The following is a 24,098-nucleotide window of genomic DNA, read 5'->3' as shown; positions in this document are numbered from 1 at the left end:
GTATCTGGGCCCAAAACCGGCCGGGTAGGGAGCAACCGAACGAAGCCTAAGGGTGTCATGCGACGCGCGATGCGGGATTACATTTATACTTGCCAGGCACTAATTTTCATCTGATTCCATACCAACTTTTTCCGTGATTTTGCTTATGCAGGACGCCGCTTGGAACCTGACCTCCATCGTCCTCATCTCTCTGGGCGCCACCGTCCTCCGAGACCACACTGCCGTACCTGCACGAGCTCCAAGAGATGCTGGCCCATGACTAGGAGGAAGGTGAGGCGCTTCAGCCACCCGCCTCATTTCTCGTCTGCACGGAGGCGGCGGCCCTTCACGTGGACGCACAAAAATAAGGTTGCACGGGCAAGTTCCGGGAGTATCTCTAAACAGTGGGTATCAAATGTAAAATTTAAATCAGGAAACGGAATTGATATAGCCGTCGTGGATGCTTTGATTCGTAGGAAACCTGAATTTTGTTTCTGTTTTGTGAGTATAGTCGTCGTGGCTTTTTGGACATGATCGCCCTCGGGTCGGGTGGATGTTCTGCTATGTGCCTTGGTCCTGTCCGAGGTAGGGCTAGCAGGCGTCCTGAGTAGGTCAGCCTGTAAATGGGCAGACATGTGGGTGTCCGCTAGCTGACCACCTCTGTCCGATTGACTAACGCGGGATGCCGTTTCCTACCGGTTTAATTCTTCCAGATTTAGCGGTGTTCATTCTGCCCATTAAGTTCCCTTAATTACCGAGGAAACAAAGAAGTCTCGTCGGCTGCATCGCCCCCTGCCGCTCCATCACCTGCTCAGGCCCTCGAAGTTCACGCCCTCCCCGTCCTACTCCGAGAAGCTCGTCTCCTCCCTGTCCGACGCCAACTCTCCAAGAAGCTCCCCCTCCCCGTTCGAGAAGCTCCTGTCCTCCCCGTTTGACTCCGGGAACCTTGTGACGCCCGCCGTCGTGAGATCTCTCGTAGCCGTTGATGGTGGGTTGCTGGTTGCGGCTTGGTTGACGACCTGCCTACTGGTGGCGCCATGGCCACGGGCGCCGATGGACGCAGCCGAGAGGCGGATGTGAAGAAACTGTAGGTCGTGCCATCTTGCCGTCCTTGGAGAGACGGAAGTACATGTCGCCGTTCTTTAATTTCTCCAATCCCAATCGATGGAAAAAGGAGAGAAGGTGGAGTCAGGAGATGTCCGCGCCAATCGTTGGACTTGATGCGCGCGAAGAACTTTCTGATACGACGAGAGGGGATTTCTGCGCCATGGAGGTCTCGATGCGGCGTGGCGGATAGGCCGCTACAGTCCGTCAGTTCTGTCCATGTGCCCATGGGCTTTCACTTAGCCGATTCGGGTGGGTTGGGCTGGCGGCGCCGTGGACAACCCGCGTCCAGTTACAGGCCTATGAGTAGGGTGTGGCGGCGCGGTCTGGATGCTAGGGCCAGCCCAAAAGGAAACATGCCACGGAGATTCAGAGAGTGAGCGATGCTTCAGCATCCCAGCCCAAACTACTTCCACAGAAGCCCAACTGCCTTCTTGGCCCCAAGTCACAACACTCCTGACGACCGGCCCGGCGGACCCTGAGTTCGTCGATCGCCTCAGATCAAATCAGAATCGAAGATCACTATGTTTCAAAAAATCACTAGGGTTTAGAAATCCAAGTTTCTCCAGTCCCCGGATCGTACTCTCGCGGCGAGGCGATGGCAGGCGACGAGGACCGGCGGCTGAAGCCTCGCGGCGACGGCAGGGAGGAGGACCAGCAGATGGAGGACCAGGCGGCGCGCCTGCCGGAGGACGTGCTCGCGGCCATCCTCCGCCGCGTCCCGCCGCGCTGGATCGCCGCGTCCCGCTGCGTCTGCAGGGCCTGGCGCGATGCCGTCGACGGCCGCCGCCTCCTGCGGGTCGACCTGCTCCCGCTCTCGCTCGCCGGCCTCTTCGTCCACTTCAACGAGCACAAGTTCCCGGAATTCTTCGCCCGCCCCTCCTCCTCCGCGGTCGGCACCCGCGCGGTGAGCGGCGACCTCAGCTTCCTGCCCTCCGTCAGCCCCCATTGCGGCTATTTCTGGGAGCAGGACTGCGTTGATTTTGACGACTACAACATCAAAGATCACTGCAACGGGCTCCTCTTGCTCAGCGGTAACTACGTGGTAAACCCTGCGACGCGAAGGTGGCATACTCTGCCGACGTGCCCGCATGAAAGCGTTACAGGAGGGGGTGTGAGCTATAGTACCTATCTTGTCTATGATCCCATGGTATCACCTTACTACGAGGTGTTTAACATCCCTACTTTGAGTGCCTATCATCGTAGAGGCGAGGTACACCCCTCAATGGAGGAATCAGAATGGCCACAGTCCCACTGCAAGATGTATGTGTTCTCATCCAAGTCGGGTTACTGGGAGGAGAAATATTTCGTCCGAGAAGGGGATGCTGTAGGGGCTCTCCGTGAGATGGAAGAGTGTTTCGGGCGATTCAACGCTGTCTATTTCCGAGGAGCACTTTATGTTCACTGTAGGCCTAATTTTCTCATGAGGTATGTACTTTTCTATGTTAAATATTTGATTAAATTTTTATCTTACCGGTTTCTTTTTAACACAGTGATTTTCTTTTCCAGAATATCATTGTCAAATAATACGTACCGTGTAATAAAACCACCAATCGATGCAACAGAGCACTACTGCCCATATCAGATTGTAAGATCAAAACATGGGGTGTACTCTGTGTCAGTCAATAAGTATTGGCCTCGGCGCAAGTGTTGGCTTCAAGTTTGGATCCTTAATGAATCGTGTGGTCAGACCAAGTGGATGTTGAAGCATGACAAAAATCTTAGGCCTCTGCTAGTACGCCGGGCTTACAGAAGATTTCGATGGATCTTAGAAGATATTAACTACAACAAGTTCCGTGCTTCTAGTTGCCCAGAAGACAACAAGAAAGCATCAAGTGGAGAGAATACTGAATGGAACTCTGACGAGGATGTTGAAGAGGAAGACATGGTTGATCATTGTTACTTCGAAAACAACAAGAAATCTGCAGTTGAAAAGAAAATGGAATGGGACTCCAACGATCATAATGCTCTTAACAATGGAGATGTTGTTGAAGAGTATTTGTCAGATGATGAAGAGCATTATGATCATTTTTATCATAGCTGTTCGGATACTTGGGTTTCACCCATATAAAGAGATTGTCTTCCTGAGTGCATTTGAACGGAGATGTCTGGCATACCATTTAAATGGCTCGAAGATTGAAGAATTAGGAAAGATCTACCCAAAGGAATATACATATTTCAAAGAGTTACTTAATGAACAGGAGGAAATCCAATCTTCTCCATACACCCCATGCTGGATTGAAGAGTTTTCTCTAAACAGTTAGTCTGGAAGTTCATCTCACACATGGGCTATGCTATGTGCTATTTAATAAATGGCTTTCGGTACAATGTTTGAGTCATCTTGAATTTATATGTAATTTGGAGTTGAAAAGATATACAATTGTATCGATTTTTTTCTTTTCTCTGTGAGCACTATTAATTTTTAGTTGTTACTACTTTCTGTGTGATTTGTCAGCTAGTCGCTTCTTTTGAATCATGCTCTCTCAGAAATATCTATTTTTTTAGCTTGAACCTAGCTCCTAGTTAGATTCAAACATCTCACCTGCTCCACCTTTTGAATGAATTGTCTGAATTAGTTCCTCATATAGACCAGGCATGTTTCTTTACCTCTGCAGGAATTTAGTATTATAAGTTCAAGAAGGCAATAAGTGAGTTCACTCCAATTTAAATGTTCATGTATTTTTGGATGGTTGCTTCTACTTTCTCCATCAAATGCCGACTCAAACTAGCGTATGGCAGTTGTAGCAAAACAAGATGTCAGCTGCTGCTTCTAGCCACTACCACTTTGGGTAGGGTATAATTGAGTATTGGAGTATTGCTGACATCCAGTGGAATTTGCATCCGGTGTCTTGTCTAGAATGTTTGGGTAGGCAAGAAGAAGCAAGCAAACATTTGTGGGTGTTCTCTGTCCTTCCTGACCTGACATGTACTACACTTAGTTGATAAGACGCGGTACATGATTTGGTGCAGAAACATATGTGAACTAACCTAAAGTAAAAAAAAAAACTATTGTAATGTGGAAGAAATCCCCATGATAAATCTTAGTGCAACTTCAGTCTAAATAGTTCTTGCATCTTATCGGACAAAGCTGTTGAATGCTAACCATCCAAATTCTGAGACATGAGTACTTGTGATCGAAGGATTAAAATTCGGTATTGTATTAGTATATTGATTATTGTTGTGGTAGGGCTGTTGGGATATTGGGGGCACATCCACGCCAGATGTATAGATTGTTGTAGACTATATATGCTTTTCACGAAAACGCAAAAAACTTTGCATTTCGATTCATTGATAAAAATACGGAGTATGTTTCTCTATTTCCTTATTTAGCAATTTCTGATTGAAAATATATGTTCTACTGATAGCTGTGAGCTGTGCTCAAGGCAGCAATGTGCTCTCATCTCAAGTACAATGTTGAGAGCTGCTATTGCAGAATGCTGAATGCTTAAAAGCAGATGAGGTACGTCCTGATTACCCCATTTGTACTTTTTTGTTTTGCTGAAGTTGTGTGATTATGGTGTGTCATGGATTTGGTGTTTGTGCTTTCATGATTAAATTCTATTGAAGTACTGTTGTTTTTGTTGCTTAATTGGTTTAGAGACCAGGGGATTTTTTTTAACAATCTCTGCTCTCTCATAGTCTCACTATGGCTAACTTCGGACACTGCCCGCACATTTCCTTTTTTATGAGAAAGGATTGTTTACCCACAGCATATAAATTTATTGCTCATGTTGAAACAGGAGGTTCTGAGGCCTGCCTGGAGCAACTGTTTCACCACATCATTCCAGCATTCCCAGTCACGAGAAGTCTTGTTATTCTATGACACGATGTTTTCAGCGGTGTCGTTAAAAATCCTTGTGTAGGTCAGGAACAAATTGAAACTACTGCCATCAAGTGTGCGACTAGTCGAATGTTTTGATCTGTTGGGCTTCTATGACGGCCCAATTAGCTATTTGGCTGCTGCTATTCATTGCAAACTTACCTTAGATTTGTTAAAGTTCTCATGAACATTTTCTGTCCTGTTTGTAATATACTGTACAGTCAGTTTTAGAAGCTTGAATTGAAGTTTACCAACGACAGGCTGTGATTTTGCACTATCTGCTGTGTCCTCGACTCGTCTCGTGGTGGTGTGTAATCTGAACATTTCGAAGAGAGGATAACGGTATTTTCTATCGTCTGTGCCCATCACTATAGTATGGTTGTATGCAAATTAAAATGTTATAGGAGTGTGAATGCAGTTGCTCAAATGAATGTAGGATTTCTAACTCTTTACTAGTACAAATGCCCGTGCGTTGCCACGGGCTCTCAAAATTCATTTCTCAATGTACATATATAATTCACAACTCACTATGAAAACTTAAAAAAAATTAGGGATACCATGTAATACAACATGATAACACCGAACACAATAACAAGACAACATTGTTTTGCATCTGTGTGGTTCTAGGTTCTAGATATTTTTCAATAACGGGTAGTTCAATGTCCGTGCGTTGCCACGATTCCTCAATTTCTTTGTGCTACACATGTAATACACCTAAAAATTCACGTATAGAAAGAGATATCAGCATAGTATTTCAAAAACAATTAAATTCTACTTTTTAAAAAGTATTATTTGATAATAAGGTAATGACACATCTAGTTATTTCATTTTCAAGTTTCAGTGACTGCTAGTATAATTCGATAAGTATACCGCTAAAAATAATGGTTGTCTAAGTCATATGGGAAAATGAGTAAATGATTGAAATGGTCCCTTTTCTAGTGGACATTATAAATAAACTATAAGCTAGTATCTAGGTGAAGTTATCTTTTATCTAAAGAATGCTGGTCCACTTCGTGAACTAAAAGGTAGTATCGAATCGGCAGGACAATCTTTCTACCGTGGTCATAAAGTGGCCATGCCCATTTCTAGAACTGAATTCAAATTAATGGACATGATTTTTTTTGCAAGGTGAAACTAAGCACACACATGTAAAGTTTTAATGGTAAAAAACAAAGCATTTATTCATTAGGTATGTAATAACCACAAGTATATTATAGTACCTAGGTGGTGGAATTTGTATGTACATTCTACGAAAATTTAGTGAAAGTATAATAACATTGTACAAACTCAGGAGGTGCAAGTATTTGATTCAAACTTGAATTTATTGCATCAAAACTCATATTTACAGCATAAGTTACTACTACACGGTCTAGCCAACTTGTAAATTATCTCAGGTAATATGTGGAGAAAACCTCACTTCAACTATTTCCCCATACATGAGCTTGGTCTGGGGTAACACAAGTTCTCTATTGACTAAAAGCATCTTCTCATCCATGCCCATTCGTAAACCAGCGCAATCAGCCATGCTCCCATACAGTCAGTAGACAATGTCCAACGCAAAAATGGATACAAACACATAAAGGAAAGACGAAGGTGAAGCACCATAATAGCATGGTTCTAAGTGTTGCAGCTACTCCACAAGTGTTTTTTCATTGAACATCATCTCATGAAACTGAAAGTAGATGGAACATCAGTCAGTATAATAGAACATCAAACAATGAATATGTGTTTGCACAGTATATATCCACAATAGCTTCATCTTGATCCAGTTCAGAGTTCAACAAAGATATTATAATTGGTATGACTTGGCATGAAAAAGGAAATAACAATATGAAGTTAGAAATAACTTATCCCCGTTAAGGAGCTTAGATAAGACCATTGAACTGCCAAAGAGGAAAATCAACCTTTCGATACAATAGAAGGGTGCAAACAAAGACTCAAGATTAAAAAAAAGGTCATGATGAGAACCATAGGAGACTGAGTTTCTGGAAATTATAGTGCACCATCCAAAAAACGTAGTGATGCTTTGTCTATGGAGGTTCAGACTAATAGGACCGATCAGACAATCCAAGGCATGACCAAATAGCAAACCATATTAGGAGTATACCCAGCATGATGAGCACCTCAGGTAAGGAACTGCTATAGGACCTCACACGCATTAGAACCTAACACACAACCTATTCTTATATGTACGGTAGAATGAGGGTATGAGCATCTCCACGTAAAACTGTTAGAAACAAAATGTTACAACATCATGATGAATTGTGTATCTGTTGCTATGATATCATGTAGACATTATGACAACATGTACGCACCATGACAAATTATTGTCAAAACACGAAATTAATTATCCAACAGTGTTTGGTGTTTGTGTAATCCATACAGGATATCAAGTTCAATAATATAAAAATGGCATATCATATGTTATTATTTTGCTTCACCACTTAATTAGTGTGTATCTTTATATTGGGAAAACTGAGCATACATCAGATTGCCCGAAAAACATCAAAGTATTGTCACTAAGAAACAATGAATCTCTATAAGCTGTAGTAGTGTTTAAGAGCATCAGAGTGAGACTGGCAAGAACATAATCTCTTATTTACGGAAAAAACCTCAAAGAAACATGAATGCCCTTGAACCGAGGATCTAAAAAACAAAATTTTATTATATCTATCGTAGGCCAATTCCACCTCCGCAGTTGCCATATGAAATATTATGAAACAAACTGAAAAATGAAGCATCATGAGTAGAAAAGGCACAATATTCAAGTGTCGAACAAACTAAGCCATGATCTAAATTGTGACAGGTTTAGATTCAAGAAACAATGCAGTACATGATATTTAAGTGTAACAAACATCTTCCAGGACCTACGTGTAAGCTGGAAAAAGTTCAAAGAGAAACAAAAAATGGAAAAACTAAGGAGAAAATTACTAAACACAAAAGGAAAGGAGAAAAGTTTATCTTCAAACCAAACAAATTAGTCATGTGTCAGTAATCATGGTGCAACATTGCAGTGTACTTGCTGCTGGTACTTATTACTCTCTAAAGAAGGTACATGTTCTCAAAAATCAATTTGACAATATAAGTAAATCTCAATCATCTTAATCAAGCATGGAGAAGTAATTCAATGTATACCTGTGTATATATTCTTCTTTGACATGTGTTCCAAAATATTCTTCTCGGAAATCGAAGAGTTCTCTGCAATAAATTGTATGCCCTTAGGATGCTTCACCAAAATACAATTAGAGCTGCAACACTTATATCGACGGAATTAGAACATGATGAATAGACAAATTAGAACCACATATACATCTGGCATTGCCTAAATAGTGGGATATCACAACAGTAGGTTTGTCCCAGCCTTTTGGGAATACCTGGAAGAAGTGATGTTCTTCCTCCAACAGAAAAGTTGAAGTTCAAGTAGGCCAAAAGTTATGTACCTACACAAAATAAATCAGCTCAGTTCCATGTTTTTCTAATACCTCATCCACCTGCCTGGTTAGCAGGGAACCGTCGCCAGAGGAACCTGTGTCATGCCTCGCCACCGCGGCCAGAGGCAGCAGGGAGGGTAAGACCTGATCCCCGGCTTGCCGTCTTGACTCTCGCGGTCTCACCATCTCGCTGGCTTGACTATCGCGGTCTCGCCGGCAACTCCAACTCGTTACCGTAGCTCCTCCGGTGACAAAAACCCGGCCGCCATGCCACCTAAGTGTCGGCCATGCTCGCGCGTGCTTCTTCTTCTCTCTGGAGAATAAGAAGGTACATGGATTCAAACTTCCCTATATTTCAGAAACTTGATCATTATTGCAGAAATGTTGCAATTTCTCTGAAAATAAATTGTCAAGTGAACAAGCTACAGGAATTTTGATCAGCATTTGTGTTCAACATTTGTCTAGGATTACAGTGACCAACATTTGTTGGATTTGATGCCTTTGAAGCTTTTTCACTGTAGGGTGTGAATAGGCTGTATAGGCTGTACTGACTCTGTGTGTTTATGATTCCTGTTGGTTATACAGCTGACTATGAATTGGATATGTGCTTGGATACTTTTCCAATCCTGGAGAAAGTAGCACTAAATCTCCGGGAACATAATATTCAGCCAAAAATAAAAAAATATGTGGCAATATAGTGTATTTATTATTGTTTGCATGTTTCTCCAGTAAAAGTTGTTTCCCATGTACCTAAGCATATCATTTATGTTGCAGGATAAATAAATATACTGTTGAGAATAAGACTGGCTAGCTAAATAACTGCCAAGAATATATCACAAATAGCTGGATTCACATTACAAACATAGTAAAATGCATTTCAGACCTTAACATCTTCAATCTCTACAAGACAAATGATGTGGTAGTAAGCTAATGCCAAAACAATAAATTTCAAAATAATTTATTCAAGGTCAGATAGCCAAACCTGCTTTACAAAATAGACAACAACATTGTTATCTGCATAGATTGCTTTTACAAGGCCTACACCAATTGCTTTTACACAGTTCGTTGTCTTCAATAATTAGCATGGCTACAAAGATTGCTATTCAATAAAATATTGAAGTCAAGAAGTCAGGACAACACTACTGCAATTCTTATCACAACATATCCCAGAAGTACAGGAAAGGTTAGTTCATCATCAGTTTAAAATTGGATTGGTTAGAAATAATGGCTGCATGCATCTAACCGATGCAGAGGCAGGGGCTGATCCCCATTTTGAAAATAAAAAATTGGATTGGTTGCCCCATCCGAGCATATCCAAAAGGGGAAACGGTAACTTAAAATTTGGTCAACCAAACATTCTTCTTTAAGTAGAGAACATAATACTCCTCACTTTCTCTTGCATTAGATTAAACTGATTCTTGCATGATACAGTACAGGTAAGATAAAGGAAGAAAAACATCTACTGACCTCCACCACTTCAGTATCCTCCTCACTTTCTCCATCACCAGAACAGGAGCAAACTACTTTTGCAATCCGGGGATGTGTCAATGAGTTGTGCTATAACTTTGATGCATGATTGGCACGGAGAAAAGCTCCCTCCACGGAGCAAAAATTGTCAGCAACTCGCGATACATCTGATCACCGTGGCTTTGTTCGTGAGTATTGATTCACCACTGCGAGCTTGCAATTATTTGAATCCCTGGAGCTGTGATTTCACAAAAGTAGGATTCAGTGTAAGTATCGCCTTACAGTGACACAGAGCAACCCGAAAATTACTTTTGTACATGACCATAGTTTGCTTGCAGATTTTGTTTCAGAACTACTAATAATATTGTTACTGGTCTCTAATGGAGATAATTATTTAGTGGGAGTAATCCCAGCTCTTGGCCGATCTAGAGCACACAAAATCAGGGAGGAAACAAAAGTGATGGAAACGGGTCCTCACCTTCACAGCAAGCGGGCAGCTGGATGCAGACGAGGTCGCCGGCGGTGACGTGAAAATGGCCCCGGAGCTGGTGGCCGTTTCTAGCCAGCAGCAGCAGCAAGCCTGAGCGGTGGCCATCGGCTTCAGCTCGGGGAAGATGCATATTTTCGGGTGCCTCGGATGCTGACGGCGATGTGGAGGAGGAGGAGGGACGGGGATGGGTACCCGTGGCCTTGCGTTGAAGACCTCCTCCTCGGTCTGGTTTGTGTCGCAGCGGCGGATTTCGCCGACGCGGGGGCAGACCGAGGATGCGTAGGGGCTGCCTACGGCATCGTTCCCGTGGAGCCACTCCTCCTCGGTCTGGTTTGGCGGCGGTGACCCTTCCATGAGGCACTGGCGCAACTCGGACGGCCTCCCGCACGTATGGACACACGAGGAAGGTGGTGGCGCCGGCGCACGTGGTGGAGCGATGGAGTCCGGCGGCGAAGCCCGTGAGGAAGAGAAAGGGATTGCTGGCGGTGGAACCCTAGCTCTCGTCTCGCACCAAAGTGAGGTAAAGGACTGTGGGTTAATTCTCCAATTTGCAAGGGACCAAAGTGCAGAATGCACATCGACGGGTCGGGAGTGCTGGTTGACGACCAAAAGTTTGACGTATTGAGAGATTGGCAGAATAAGGAACATGTTCCTCCTTTTTAAGTAGTGTAGATGTAGATGTAGATATAAATGTGTTTATAGTTTTTTTTAACTGAAATGTGCTTATAGTTGAGAGTGCTTCGATTGTACAAAGGCAATGTTTTGAGAGGTGCCTCTACCCTGGACAGTACAAAAGTGTATGCTATGGAGCTATATCATTGCAGGCTGCAGTTTATAACTCACAAAATGTAATATCAAAGTTGTATGATGAAGACTGTATTTCTGAAATGTCATGTGTTTTCGAACAGAGTTTGGTAGATACTACACCCCAAGAGTTCAGATGATTTTGTTTATACACTTAAACGATCTTCCCTTTGTAATTTGGTATGGCACTAAGTGAGATCTTAGTAAAGAAGCCATTTTTTGGAAGGGGTGATCAAGCCATTCAAAAACATCACTTGCACACACATATTGCAACTATTTTTTTCTCACACGAGAGAAACCCAACCTCTCAACTCAAAAACAAATATACTCACACATACTACTACATTGCAACTTGGTAAAAGAAAGTTGCATCCTCACAATTGTGTTGTAAAACTTGAAGGAATTCCTGAACTGCTGTCGCTGGTACAACTCAGCCCTGGTATATACATTCCACACAACTGTACACAAAAATCACCTACAATCCTATCAAGGCTGCTGTCGCGGGCGGGACCCAGGGATCGCGGAGAAGCTTCCAGTGTCAGACATGTAATAGTGATTGTAGTTGATCCTCGTGACCAGATCCGCCAGATGGGGAAAGTGACCCACGTTGAGCTTGAAAGAAAGGATCTGCAAATAGATTTCAAGAGTTAATCTACCAACACACCATACATTTCAGTCAGTGCAAAGAGATCTTCAGATTTTGATGGAGTAAAGATGGAAACCTACTCTCAAGAGGAACACAACGCACTCATCGAACTGCTTCTCGATCCGATCTAGCTCCATCTCACATCTTGCCCTAACAGCTGGAGCGGTTCCTCCTGTACCGAGAGTCTGCTCCACGTTGTGGAAGTCTAGCGCCAGTCCTAGTATAGTCTTGACTCGGCTGGCGATAAGGGCCCACTGCAGCACACATTAACAAACATTCTCATTGGAAGTTTGGGGCTGAGCTTTGGTTTTTGTAAGAATGAGAAATTTTCTCACCAGTTTATCCGAGGCCACAAAACATTGTCTCTGAATAGAGGAAAGATATGATTCATGAACTTCCATAACTTCGTCCAGCGTAGTGGCAGATGCCATGCCGTCACAGAGCTCAGTCCATGCACTATGATACACCTGCTCAAGAAACCGAGATTGAATTGAGACATTGATGATAGTCTCATATAATGAAGTGGATCAAACCTGTTCCAACTCACTCGGTCCATGACATATTGATGAAATGCATCAACGAAATGGAGGAGCTTCTGCCCTACTATCAAGTGCTGTTTAAAATTATGTGCCGTGCTGCCTCTGCCCTGCCAAAGGAAAAAGGTTGATGCATCAGAGCGAAGCACACTGGCAAGATAAAGCAGATCTAATTATCCAATTCTCAATACTACACTACACCAACTGCAAAAAAGAAGTAGCACAAGATGATTTAATGAAAGAGTACCTTCCACATCCACTTTCGGGTTTCGTCCAGAACAAACTTTGCACGCTTGACCTTCAGTAAGAATCCCATCACCTGGTCCAGCAAAATGACCAACACCATCATATACATGGCACACTGTTAAGTACTAATATCTGTAAAAAAAAGTAACTACCTTATTGTACTTCTTCAGAGACTCTGTATTGGCAATCAGATCAAGAGGCCAAGACACCTGCACCACCAACATACATGAGAACAGTAAAGCGCAGCAAATAACACAGATAATCCTTGAAGTTATCTGGGAAATACCTTATACGTGAAGTTAAGCACATCAAGTGCATCAATGCCGAAACCCTGTGCACGACCTTTTCTGGAGTTCGATGCACTTTCCTCATCATGTCGTGCGTCATGCTTTGCTAGTGAAACAACCAATGAATCTGGAGCAGTTAGGAGCATTTTATCAGCTGAATATCTTATGGATTCCTGCAAGCAAGCATTAATGTAAGAATAATTATGGACACAAATGCTAAACATAAAGTAGACTTGCAAAGTAATCACCTGCAACAACGTATTCAACTCAAAGTCATCATCCCAGGAACTTCCTTTATCAAGCTTATCAAAAATAGTTATCAGAAACTGCTGCAGCATGTCACCTGAAGACTCAAGTTGGATCATTCAAAACATATTTATATTATTACTCATTGTCAAAAGAATATCCATTTCTTAAGTGAAAGCTACTTTTCTGTGTAGAGAAAAATTTTCTGCAAGGGAAAAACACAGTAATATATTAAAACCGACTGGCGGGCACACCTGATCCTAGCAAATAGATAGCTCGTAATACAAGCAGTTCGTCCATCAATCTCCATTCGCCCATCAGCTTGCACAGGATTTGCTTGCCAATGTGATCCACCTAATGAAGGGGAAGAAAGTACAAACCTGTTATACAGATGGACTAACATGAAATGGAATGCAAGTAAAATTATTGAGCAGACCTGCTTCTTTATACATTTAGAAAGGCATTCTTGGATAATACCCACTGGGTGGAGAGGGTCTTTCATACTCATGCTCTGAATAAACTTCAGAACTCTTGACGCAAGTGTACTATCTTTCTGCAAAGGTAAGATCTCCGACAATGGGACATTTTCCTGAAGGGCATTGGGGTTTTAGGCTTATAGCTAATGAGAAAATATAATGAACAAACAAAAAACCATACTTCAGAAGCAAAACTTACATTTGCACAAGGAAGAAGAGTCGGAAATGCATAAAGTTCCTCCAAGGTCCTTCTATCATCCTCTTGGCGGAAATATTCCAAATTATCGAACTGAAAACCAAATTTAAAATCAGTTCCGTCTAGTCTGGGAAAAGATGGTGTAGGTTCTGTATCATCACAGGTGCTAGTTCCAGCAGATTGGAGATCACCAAAGATAGCCCTCCGCATGTTATCATCATTCAGAGGAGGAAGGTCAAAAGTTTTAGAGATATTCAAGTCACTCCAAGAGTTTGGATTCTTCCGCAGTACATCTTCGCAAGCAGTGATGGCTGGATTTTCGTAGCAACATGGACTGAAAGGGCTTTCTACTGTATTGGAACATGCATCATGCAGGTATCCATGGACGAATGTTGGATCCCTTGTAACAGCATCTTTGGACAAGGTTTTCAGCATACCATCATATTCTCTTCCTGCGATAGCATCTCTTAGGAGCTTCAACCAAGTCTTTTCGGAGCTACTTTCTGAACAGGCCTCCTCTGTTCCTTGTGTGTCACCCTTACGTTCCAAAAAAGCTTTGACATCTGGAGCACTACAAGTGCGCAGCTTTCTTAAATCTTCATAAACATGGTCACCATTTTCTAACAGACCAGATAAGCATATCAAGAAGATCTCAGACAAAGTTAAGAGACCCAATTCGCGAGCATCATGCCCAAACTGAGCTGTAGACAGTAATATGTCTGGCCAATTCTGTCGACTAGCATGATTGGAACACTGATCAACATCAAAACCATTTGTACCATCATTGGTTCGAACATGGTGTGTGCTTTGAACATGCTGAACAAGCTGAAATGATTTCCCAGCAGATACAATGGCCCTTGCCATATCCTTCAAAAAGACCGGACATATTATGTCAATATGACCTTGATTACTGGCTTTCAAGAAAGCTCCTGTATTAGTTGGTCCCAGCTTGCTTGATTCAGTTGCCCTGATAGATTCATTGTCAGTTAGAGTTGATGAGTTGTCCGATTGTGATCCTCTTACTTTGAGCATATAGCTCATTTCCCAGAAGGCTGGTTGATCAATTGTAACTGCACTATTTGCATAGAAGAACATCTACAGAATAAGATATTCAGAAATCAAAACAGCAGCCCTTTAAATTCAACCAGCAATGCAAAAAAGTTAAATCCTTATCGAATCCCTACAGGGTTATAATAAGCTGGTATAACCAATGTAATGTTTAACTGCGTAATATTGCACAGTAATTTAGTAAACTTCCAGTGGACATTTCAACATGAGTATATAAGACTTACAAAACATAAGCATTAGGCCGAGAACAGTAAAATTTCACACCACAAGGAATACTAAGCTCATACTACAAATGGCTGGACATAATGATTTGGGATGCGCCCAGCCGCCCAAATTGGGATGTTAAAAACAGTTTGAGTTTAAACCGTGAAAACCAGATATTCAACTTTATGTACTGCCGTGGTGGATGGGTTTGCAATCAAAAAGGAAGCTGAACTAGGCTACTTCCTACCAGTTTTTTATGGTTTCACTTGAAATTGTTTTTAAACAGGCATATGCATAAGCATATATAAAGACTATTTATCCGAGTGTATCAATCAGGGTAACCTACAGTAGGGGTCAGGACACATGAAACTGTTTTTGAACAAGCCTATGCATAAGCATATATGAAGGTATATTTATACGGGAGTATCAACCAGGGTGCCCTACAGTACGGGATCAGGACCCTAGACACTCCAACCAGAACATAAGGGGAAGCAAATGATTAATTACGTCTTTGCAGAAGTCTACAAGGTTTATAGATCATCAAATTAGCAATGGCACTCTCTCACTTTGTTCAATATCGAGGAATGCAAGTAACTAAGGTCAGCCAAAAATAAGGACAGATCAGTCTTATGGTAGCGCTTTAGCGTTTGACAAACAGAATTGGAGGAGTAAATCATCTCTGAAAAACAGTTACAAAATATGTTCCTTCAATACCTCTTCATAAGGGTCATCAAGAATACCATCATACAGCCAGGAATCAAGGCACTGAAGATAAGGTAACAAGGTACCAGCAAATATCACTAGCAGCATGTGATATGGTTCACCCTGAAATTTATATTTAAAATGCAAGGTTAGTGAACATTATGAAAAGAAACATACTAACAGATTTTACACAATTGAGGCTTGTTGCAACCTGGCCATCTTCCACAAGACAGATTGCGTTTAACTTGTTAAAAATATGGTTCACAACATGGACTGCCACTTCACTAGATGCAATGTTTGCTCCAGAATTCCAAAAGCCATCTGGCACGGCTCCATGCACAACTTGATACAAATGTTCTGCTCCCGAACATAAACTGCAAGAAGTTTTACAGTATCAGTGAATGATGGCTACTTCAAATACTAGAGATTACATGAAAAACACCATCGCTGCTAATCAAACTATGAGCTGCCAATTTGTATTCCATTTTGCCTTTCAACAACTAAACAAAGGGAAAAGAGAAAAGAAGTCAGACGCTCCTTGCCTTACCACATTACACACAATTGCTAATGTCCCTAAATTCTACCAAACTTCATCAATGAGGATGGACATAGGTATTAGCAGGACACATGACATTGCAAGTAGAGGTTTTATTATACAACAATTTCCTTGACAAGACATGATAAACACAAAGCCTGCACTAGGCACATACTACAAACGAATCGCAAAGTGAATGAACAGAAACAGCAAACAATTCACTGAAGCACAACCTTGCCAAAGAATCGGTCAACCCCAGAAGAGTCACAGTCCGATCGACCGAGAGAAACAACTCCTCTTCCTCCTTCAGAGCTGCTTCCCGGAGCCTCTGGTGTTAAAATGACAGACAGACATTACAGCATGGCACTAATCAGCAAAAATCATCTACTACACATACCAGCCACACAGCATGAAATGCGAGCTCACCATAAGCCAGGAATCGACAGCGCTAGCAAACGCATTCAGCGTCGGAGTCCCGTGACCGCACGACCTGACTCTCCGGACGAAGAGCTCCACCCTCTTCAAGCATGTCGCGGCGAACAGAAACGGCTTCAGCACGGCCCCGAGGCTCGCCCGCGAGAGATGCGAGACGTACGTCCCCGCCTTCTCGCGGTACGCCGGGGCGTTCTTGTCCCAGCGGAGCAGCAGCGTCTCGAAGCCTTGGAGCACCTGGAAGACGCTTTTGACCTGCGAAGAGTGCCGACTCATGAGCATGAATCTGAGGAAGGAGAAGGAGAGGGTGAGATTCGGTAGAGGGGAATGGTTACCAGCTCGTGCTCTTCCGTCCTGCGGGCTGGAACCGGCGCCGCGTGGGGGAGGCCCCTGGAGACGCTCAGCTGAAGCTTGTGGATGAAGCTCTCGGTAGCATCGGCCTCCAGGTGTCCCGCGGTTTGCGGAGGAAGGACCATGGAGATAGGGGGCATGGGGGTTTAGTTCGGTTGAACCCTCCGAGTGTGGAGTTCGGCGGCGAGCGGAGGAGGTAGGTCTGCGGGCGGCGGCGGGGGGCGGGAGGGGCGGACGGGGATGCGGGGAGCGGCCGCCGGTTGGGTTGGGGTTAGGGCGCGGCTCGTGGGCGGGCGAAATGTTGGCGTTAGGGAGTGCCGGGGGCTGGGAAGCTGGAATGGAGAAGGGAGGAAGGCGGCGGAGGGGATGGGAGGACGCCGCCGGCGAGGCGAGAGAACTGAAAAGCGAGCGCCGGCGCTCGATCCGGGGGGGCTGGAAGTCCGTTTTTTTTTTTTTTTTTTTGACATGGGCTGGAAGTCCGTGTTGAGTCACTGTCGACCGTGAAATTGGGTTGGAATGCAAACGTTTTCAATTTCGTGCACTTCAAACAGGCCCACAGCACACAAATTGAAATGAGTAACACCTTTTTTTTTTTGACAATCAATACCACATATATTCATAATAACAAATAGTACATGGTAGAGATACACGAGCTGTCTCCAGCGATTACAAAATAAAGTCTAAAAGATACTAGCAAATCTTCGAGGTCTTCAAACTCTTTCTTCTTCCAAGACATAATCTTGTACTTTTCTAAAGGCAACCAAAGATAGATAACAAACCATAGACCTGTAAATAGCAACGAAGGTTCTCCCATAATTTTAATTTGAGCCGCAATGCCAAGGCTGCGTGCACGCGCGCAACCATTAAAGTAGTCAATCAACATCGGCAAGAGTACCAACACCGGTATGTCGGGGAATAAAAACCGATCCGCCTTGTCGACGTTGATGGAGAGCCGAGAATACGAATCACCATTGTCGAGGACGTAGCAACCGGGACAAGAACTGCGAGGATAATCCTCCTCGCGGCAACCATGAGAAAAGATCCAAGATCGATCCGGCGAAGTAAGATCCGAACACCCATACCTAGATAATTGTAATCTTTCAGCACCACCATTGACGTCGGGAAGGAGATCTCGTCGTCGAACGAAAGGCCGAAGATCACTTATTGCAGACGATGCCATCTCCATTGCGGGGAAACCAACAAGAAAACGGCGACCAAAAACCTAACATAGACTACCGAAAAGACTACTTTTATTGAAAACTCCACTCATAGATCGGGTTCCCCACTCCTCCCGACGCCGACGAAGCCGGCCGGAGGAGGGGGAACCGATCTATGGAGGAGGCTGAGTAGGGGTGCCTAGGGCTTTTCTCAAGAGGCGGCGGCTACAGGGACGTACTAGGAGGATGCAACTTCTCTCCGCCTTGTGCGTGAAATGAGTAACACCTTAATTATGCCGAAACAGTAGTATTAAGAATACCGCTAAAAAAAAGTAGTATTAAGAATTTGTCTAAAAAAAGTAGTATTAAGAATAAATTACAAATGCCCCAAGTAAATGATTAATTTCCCTCTTGTCATCCTCGAAGCTGAGATCTTTCCTTCTCCTTCTAGGCCGCGGTCGCTCAGGTTGATCAAGGGATTGTCCTAGTATTCATGCTCGACATTGGTGACCGCCTCGTGGTTTAGGGTTTGCAAGTATTGGGCTTGGCCTAGCTTCTCGTATGGCAACCAACGAAAGCTTGTTGTTAGGGGATGGCGAACCAAGGCGATCTGGAATCGATGACGCGGGTGCATGAGAAAGATCTAGATGATGTGGTATTCTAATATCGAGTAATCTGCCGGCTCGGGAAGACAATCGGTGGCTTATTGTCACTAGGCTTCATATTGATCGTGAGTCCAGTCACTACTCTTTTTTTCAAAAACATGCGATCAGCGTGAGATCCGGCATAAGAGGCGAAGATGGGAACTCTGGGAGATAATTTGTTCATTAGGAAATTCCCGTGCTTGGGAGATTGGAGAAAATTACAAAAGAAGGCTCGTGGACTTTCTTATGCTATACAGTACTCTTCGCCACATATGGCGGCTTCACTAACCCATCAATCATTGAGCTTAGTTGCTTGAGTTTGTGGGTGTAGATCCATGGTTCTCCTCATGGGTATAAAAGCATGCTTAAAGTGTTGGATTCGAAAGTTAGAGAGTTTGTGTTTTTTTAACCTACTTTTATTATTATGCGGGAAACTTCTATAGGATTCGAGAGAAAATTGATGTCCGGAATCAACTGAATAGTGTTGTATCAATTGTTCGAGGATGGAGAAGAGAACTGTTCCTCATCAAGTATAAAAAGATTACCTATCTGGTGTTTTTTTTGCGGTATGCATGCACACGTATATAAGGAGCATGGGGATGGCTTGCACCCTCAGGTGGCTTTGGTTTTCAAAAAAAACTCAGGGCTACCTAGCATGTCAGATAAGGGTGTGGCCAGGCATGGGTCGTGGACGTGGACGTTGTAATGATAATGGTAGTTATGGTCGTGGTGATAACAGTCAAGCTGAACTTTCAAAAAAAATAACAGTCAAGCTGAGAATGGTTAGGAGGAGGAAGAGGGGGTGGTCAGAACATGGAGGATGCAACAAAAAAAAAAGGAAATGTGGTGCTTGATGGCAACAAATTTACACGTGTTTACCAATTTGTTGAGACTCCAAGCGTGGAGTCATGCAGAAAGTGTCTATTTTTTCCATAAGGGCGACTTGAGGTTTATATCGAATTCCCGGGGAGAAAAGTGGTTCCATCTTCTATCCCTTCAAACAACCTGAAAATAATAAAAAAATAGTTTTATATCCTCATCTCCAACTAGGTGTTTATCATGCGCAATGGTGTGTAGGTAATACAAAACAAAATAAAATAATTATGGTATGCAAACTATGTTTGTATTTTCGAAATTAATAAGTACTGAAAATAAAAGTGCAACAAAAATAAAGTGAAGTGTGTTTTTTATAGTTCAAATGGATTGGGGTTCATGGTTTCACTTGATCTCTCTCATAAACATGTTGGCATGGATAAAACACTACTCCCTCCGGTTCATATTAATTGACTCTAATATGGATGTATCTAGACACATTTTAGTTCTAGATACATCCATATTGAAGTCAATTAATATGAATCGGAGGGAGTACATAACAAGCAACAAGTGATAGCATATGTAATTATGTTGTTGATAAGCATTCTATGGGCATCAAGTCCTATCATAAAGATGATGCAACACATCTCACTAATACTCTATTGGTAGGAAAAGCTTATCAAGATTAAGAATAAACAGTGAGCCTTAAGAACTTTGACATGATGCTGATTAACAAAAGTACCATCTTGAGCAAACAAGGCACCTAGAATAATGTCACTAGATGAACAATATGATATGTAATCATTTATCCCTAGTGAGGTAACTAATGGAAATGTACAAACCATAGTAGCACATAAATTTGTGTAACTTCCACATGCATACTACCAAGCTTGATGAGAAGATTCGCCTCTAGTTGCGGTTCATTCATTAGAAATGGGAGAACCTAGCTCGAGCCCTTGTTGTGTGACCACTTAAGAGCTCCGGTTCATTCATCGGAGAACTTGGTGTAGTGCTTGACATGGTGATGTCCGTGCATGTTCTGTTTCTTCTTCAACTTATCACCAGTTCTGCCAGTAGGATGTTGTAAACTTGCAATGCTGCATTTTTCTTTGATGTTGTGTTGGCGAGGTTGCGGGCTTCAAAATATAAGAGCTACACATGAATTTTGTAGGGCACAATGCATTTCTTGCGAGAAATCTTTGGAAATTCAAGCGTCTAAAAAAATGACCAGATGCAATTTCTGAAGAATTACTTTTGACAAAATTTCTACATACATAGTACTGTTACATGTTTTACATTCAGCGGGTTACAACATATGAACTCTTTGCAACAGAATAATCTGCTCATCATTTACAATGCTACAGCAATGATCAGCGCAAGATCATCAAGGCAAGGTTCATATGCTCAGTGTCAGCTGAGGTTCAGCTACCTGTGGCTTTTGGGAGTCTAGACCGGGGAACTGCCCAATATCATGACCTTCCACTCGGATTAAGCTGTCATCCAAACCAATCGCGAACTCCTCGGGTCGTTCTCCACCGCTCGCGAAGTAGTCAGCGACCTGCATTAAGAAATTTGAACCAAGAGCTTTGCATTAAACTGACTGAACCCGTGTAGCTTAAGCTTGTTTCTTGACTGATGAACGTAAGATATGCTAAGGGAGTGTACAAAGAGTGACGGTAGCAGCATTTACATGATCTCCAAGAGACATTCCGCTCAGTACAGCCGCTTCTATACTGGAACCGGTGAGCCAGTCACCACAAATGCCTGCTCGCCCCTGGGGATCAAATATGCACCGTACTCCTGGAGTGTTCATCGGTAAAGCTGCACCCCTGTGTTTGCCGGTATGAATTCGTCATTGTGTATTAACGAAAGTGTAAGTAGTATGGAATGCCTAATGTGTGCATTATCATACCACAATTGTACTCTTGTGTAAAATGGTAGCTGAAGAGATCCCTTTGAGAGTCCCAAAGCAAGTTCAACTCCCCCAAGCATTTCTCGTTTCACTTTCTCTGCAGTGGCATTCGGGATGTTTTCCTATAATTAAATGGTAAAATGCATTAGAGAAATCCATTACAAAGGATGAAAAAAACTGGGAGACTCCACCTTGGTATTTGGCCTTTCAATAGATCATAATAAGGGCTTCTGCAAGCGAATGATACAGACAAAAAGTATCGAACAACTTCATCAAAAAAGGTCACCTGTGGAACTTTGTTTTTTCTTCCATAAGAAGCTGTGCTGAAAAATGTCCAGCACTCAGGTCTGTCTGTCTCCAAAGGGAAAAGTTTCCGAGTATTGTTGGCCATCCAAGAGAGAGAATCCACATCTCTCACAAATGCTCCTTCAAATGAGCCATGAGAACTATTATGTGGGATTGGAAGAGGATCTTCAAATGCCGCAAGCAGTGCCCAGACAGAACTCAGGTCCAGTCTCTGAATATAGAGTGCATGAAGTTCAGTAAGGACTTAGAAAAAAAGGATAAATCTCAGGAGTTCAAAATTTCGGTTCAGTGTAAACCTTCATTTGCTTTGTCAGTTGGGGTAGACCTGACGTAGAAAGCAGACGGTTGGCACATTTCCCTGGTCAATGAGTTAAAAAGTGTCAGCCAGGGAATGTATATGGTTGTCTTGGAGAAAAGTTAGAACATGAGGTTACGGAGCTCCTGAGTGTATACGGTTGGCACATATCCTCCTGAGAGTTTACGGAGCTCATTTAATTCTGCATGGAGGTCCTCCATGCAGAATTAAATGAGCTCCGTAAACTCTCAGGAGGATATTGCATAAAGGAATCTGTAATTCTTGTCTATGGTGTTTTAGTTCCACAAATTATGTGATCCATTTACTGCTCTTTGGTAAATTGATCTTACCACCTGTTTATATTCTGTTTTGATTCATAAACAGATGGGAGAAGAAAATGTGCCAAAGCTCCAAACTCAATAGAATAAGGAATTTTGTACAGTAATCTCTCAGTGCCAATGAAACCCAATTTGGTTCAGAGTTGATATTCTAGTAAGAAATTGTACCAAGGTAGTAAATTTTTAAATTCTGTTGGACTTTTCTTCATAACATGGGACACAGGACACTTGGGTTTACAAATTTTATAGAGCTGTCGGGACTCAGGCCTGTCACACATGGACCAGATTGGAGAACACTGAAGACTGAACTGCTAAAGTAGTAGACTTAAAGAGAAAAAACTTAAAGAGAAACATTGTTGGAGAGAAAATGGCACTGACCATTATGTGCTATTACAATTGCATCGTATTGCCCCTGGGGCTTCTCATTCTCAAACAAGCGCCATAGGCCATTGAACGGCTCAAGCTTGCTTATCCACGAAGGCCGTACAACTTTAATGAGGTCACTCTGTATAGGTTGACACATAAACCTCAGCAACGAAACGAACAGCCACGAAAGTGACAGAAATCGGAAGTTCAGTAAGTAATTGATAAAATAAAGTTAACTGCGCAGTAGTAACATTCAGTTCACTGCAACTCCACTGCACGGTGGGATGTGATCCTGGAATGTGTAGTTGGTGAATTAAGCTGTAGTTCACTTGATAGTAAGTGGATAATGCACGATTGTTACTTATACCTCGGGCAGCAGCGCATCAGCAAGCGGGCGCATCCCGTTCACGCCGATGTACCTCGGCGTCGAGGAGGGCGTGGGCGTGAAGTGGCCGCCGGCCTGGAGCTCGCCGACGGAGCCCCTCCACTCGCGCACCAGCCCTCTGTCGACCCACTCGTCGACCAGCTTCCGGAACCTCTCGTCGCTGGCGGTGAAGAACTGCGCCGCGTGGTCGAACACCAGCCGCCGGTCCTCGTGGACCGTCCTGGTCGCCAGCCTCCCGCCGAGGCCGTGCTTCCCCTGCATCACCAAAGGGGTTAGTGAGTCCCGCGGCGCGGCCGTGGAGCGAGGGGGCGAAGCGAAGTAGTACGGTGTCGAAGACGACGGAGCGGACGCCGCGGGCGGCGAGGGCGGAGGCGCAGGCGAGGCCGGACGCGCCGCCGCCGATGACGGCGACGGTGGGGTCGGCGGGCACCGGGGTGGAGAAGACCACCTGCTCCTGCTGGAAGCTCTTCCGGATGGCCGACTGCCGCGAGAACCGGGGCTTGCCGCGCGGGCGCCGCGGGGGCGGGGGCGGCTTCGGGGGACGGGACCCTCCGGCGCCGTTAGCGGCGGAGACCACTGACGCGGGGCCGGGACGGGCGCATGGGGCGCGGTGGAGGAGGAGAGACGGGGGCATCGCAGTCGCAGGTGCTCGACGAAACGCCGGAGCGGGAGCGGGTAAGCACTAGGCAGGTCGTTATCTGTTTACGTGTTGGATTTATTTTTTCGTAAAACTTATAGGGAGTGCCTATGTCTCGCTGCAAAGAAAAGTGCAACTCGGTTCAGTTGCACATTTCTGTCAGAAAAGTGTAATTGTACTTTTTTAACAGAAAAGTGCAACTCAAAGCACATTTTTGTAAGTAAC

General features: G+C 43.7%; 3 protein-coding genes across 6 annotated transcripts; all 3 read right to left on the bottom strand.

Moving 5' to 3' along the window:
* Positions 1–6,206: 6,206 nt before the first annotated feature.
* On the bottom strand, positions 6,207–10,538 carry LOC124653744. 4 transcript variants are annotated; one of them, XR_006988014.1, is made up of 6 exons: positions 10,280–10,381; positions 9,802–10,039; positions 8,430–8,647; positions 8,278–8,343; positions 8,039–8,101; positions 6,207–6,575 (listed from the first exon to the last, which is right to left on the bottom strand). XR_006988014.1 is itself a non-coding variant. In XM_047192805.1 (5 exons), exons 2-5 carry the CDS (start codon positions 9,834–9,836, stop codon positions 6,534–6,536), a joined length of 402 nt encoding a protein of 133 aa, XP_047048761.1. In that variant the 5' UTR covers positions 9,837–10,039; positions 10,280–10,381; the 3' UTR covers positions 6,207–6,533. The 4 variants fall into 4 exon arrangements, 1 of the variants encoding a protein (XP_047048761.1); XR_006988012.1 differs by having other exon boundaries at positions 8,278–8,647; XM_047192805.1 differs by lacking the exon at positions 8,278–8,343 and having other exon boundaries at positions 8,386–8,647.
* An 863-nt stretch (positions 10,539–11,401) lies between these two features.
* On the bottom strand, positions 11,402–17,160 carry LOC124655745 (gamma-tubulin complex component 5-like). Its single transcript, XM_047194596.1, has 16 exons — positions 17,005–17,160; positions 16,664–16,924; positions 16,471–16,565; positions 15,914–16,076; positions 15,715–15,825; positions 13,732–14,823; positions 13,493–13,645; positions 13,311–13,410; positions 13,059–13,153; positions 12,810–12,983; positions 12,676–12,732; positions 12,525–12,596; positions 12,289–12,387; positions 12,077–12,208; positions 11,822–11,995; positions 11,402–11,722 (listed from the first exon to the last, which is right to left on the bottom strand). Exons 1-16 carry the CDS (start codon positions 17,158–17,160, stop codon positions 11,582–11,584), a joined length of 3,075 nt encoding a protein of 1,024 aa, XP_047050552.1. The 3' UTR covers positions 11,402–11,581.
* Positions 17,161–20,850: 3,690 nt separating this feature from the next.
* LOC124653414 (renalase-like) lies at positions 20,851–23,870 on the bottom strand. Its single transcript, XM_047192477.1, has 8 exons — positions 23,562–23,870; positions 23,219–23,491; positions 22,864–22,990; positions 22,149–22,210; positions 21,833–22,063; positions 21,547–21,668; positions 21,325–21,463; positions 20,851–21,192 (listed from the first exon to the last, which is right to left on the bottom strand). The coding sequence occupies exons 1-8, from the start codon at positions 23,868–23,870 to the stop codon at positions 21,031–21,033; spliced, it is 1,425 nt and encodes a 474-aa protein (XP_047048433.1). The 3' UTR covers positions 20,851–21,030.
* Positions 23,871–24,098: the final 228 nt, after the last annotated feature.

The sequence above is a fragment of the Lolium rigidum genome, chromosome 5 (assembly GCF_022539505.1).
Source record: "Lolium rigidum isolate FL_2022 chromosome 5, APGP_CSIRO_Lrig_0.1, whole genome shotgun sequence".
NCBI lineage: Eukaryota > Viridiplantae > Streptophyta > Magnoliopsida > Poales > Poaceae > Lolium > Lolium rigidum.
Note: the sequence above shows the minus strand (reverse complement) of the source record. Positions and strands in the feature narration are given on the sequence as shown.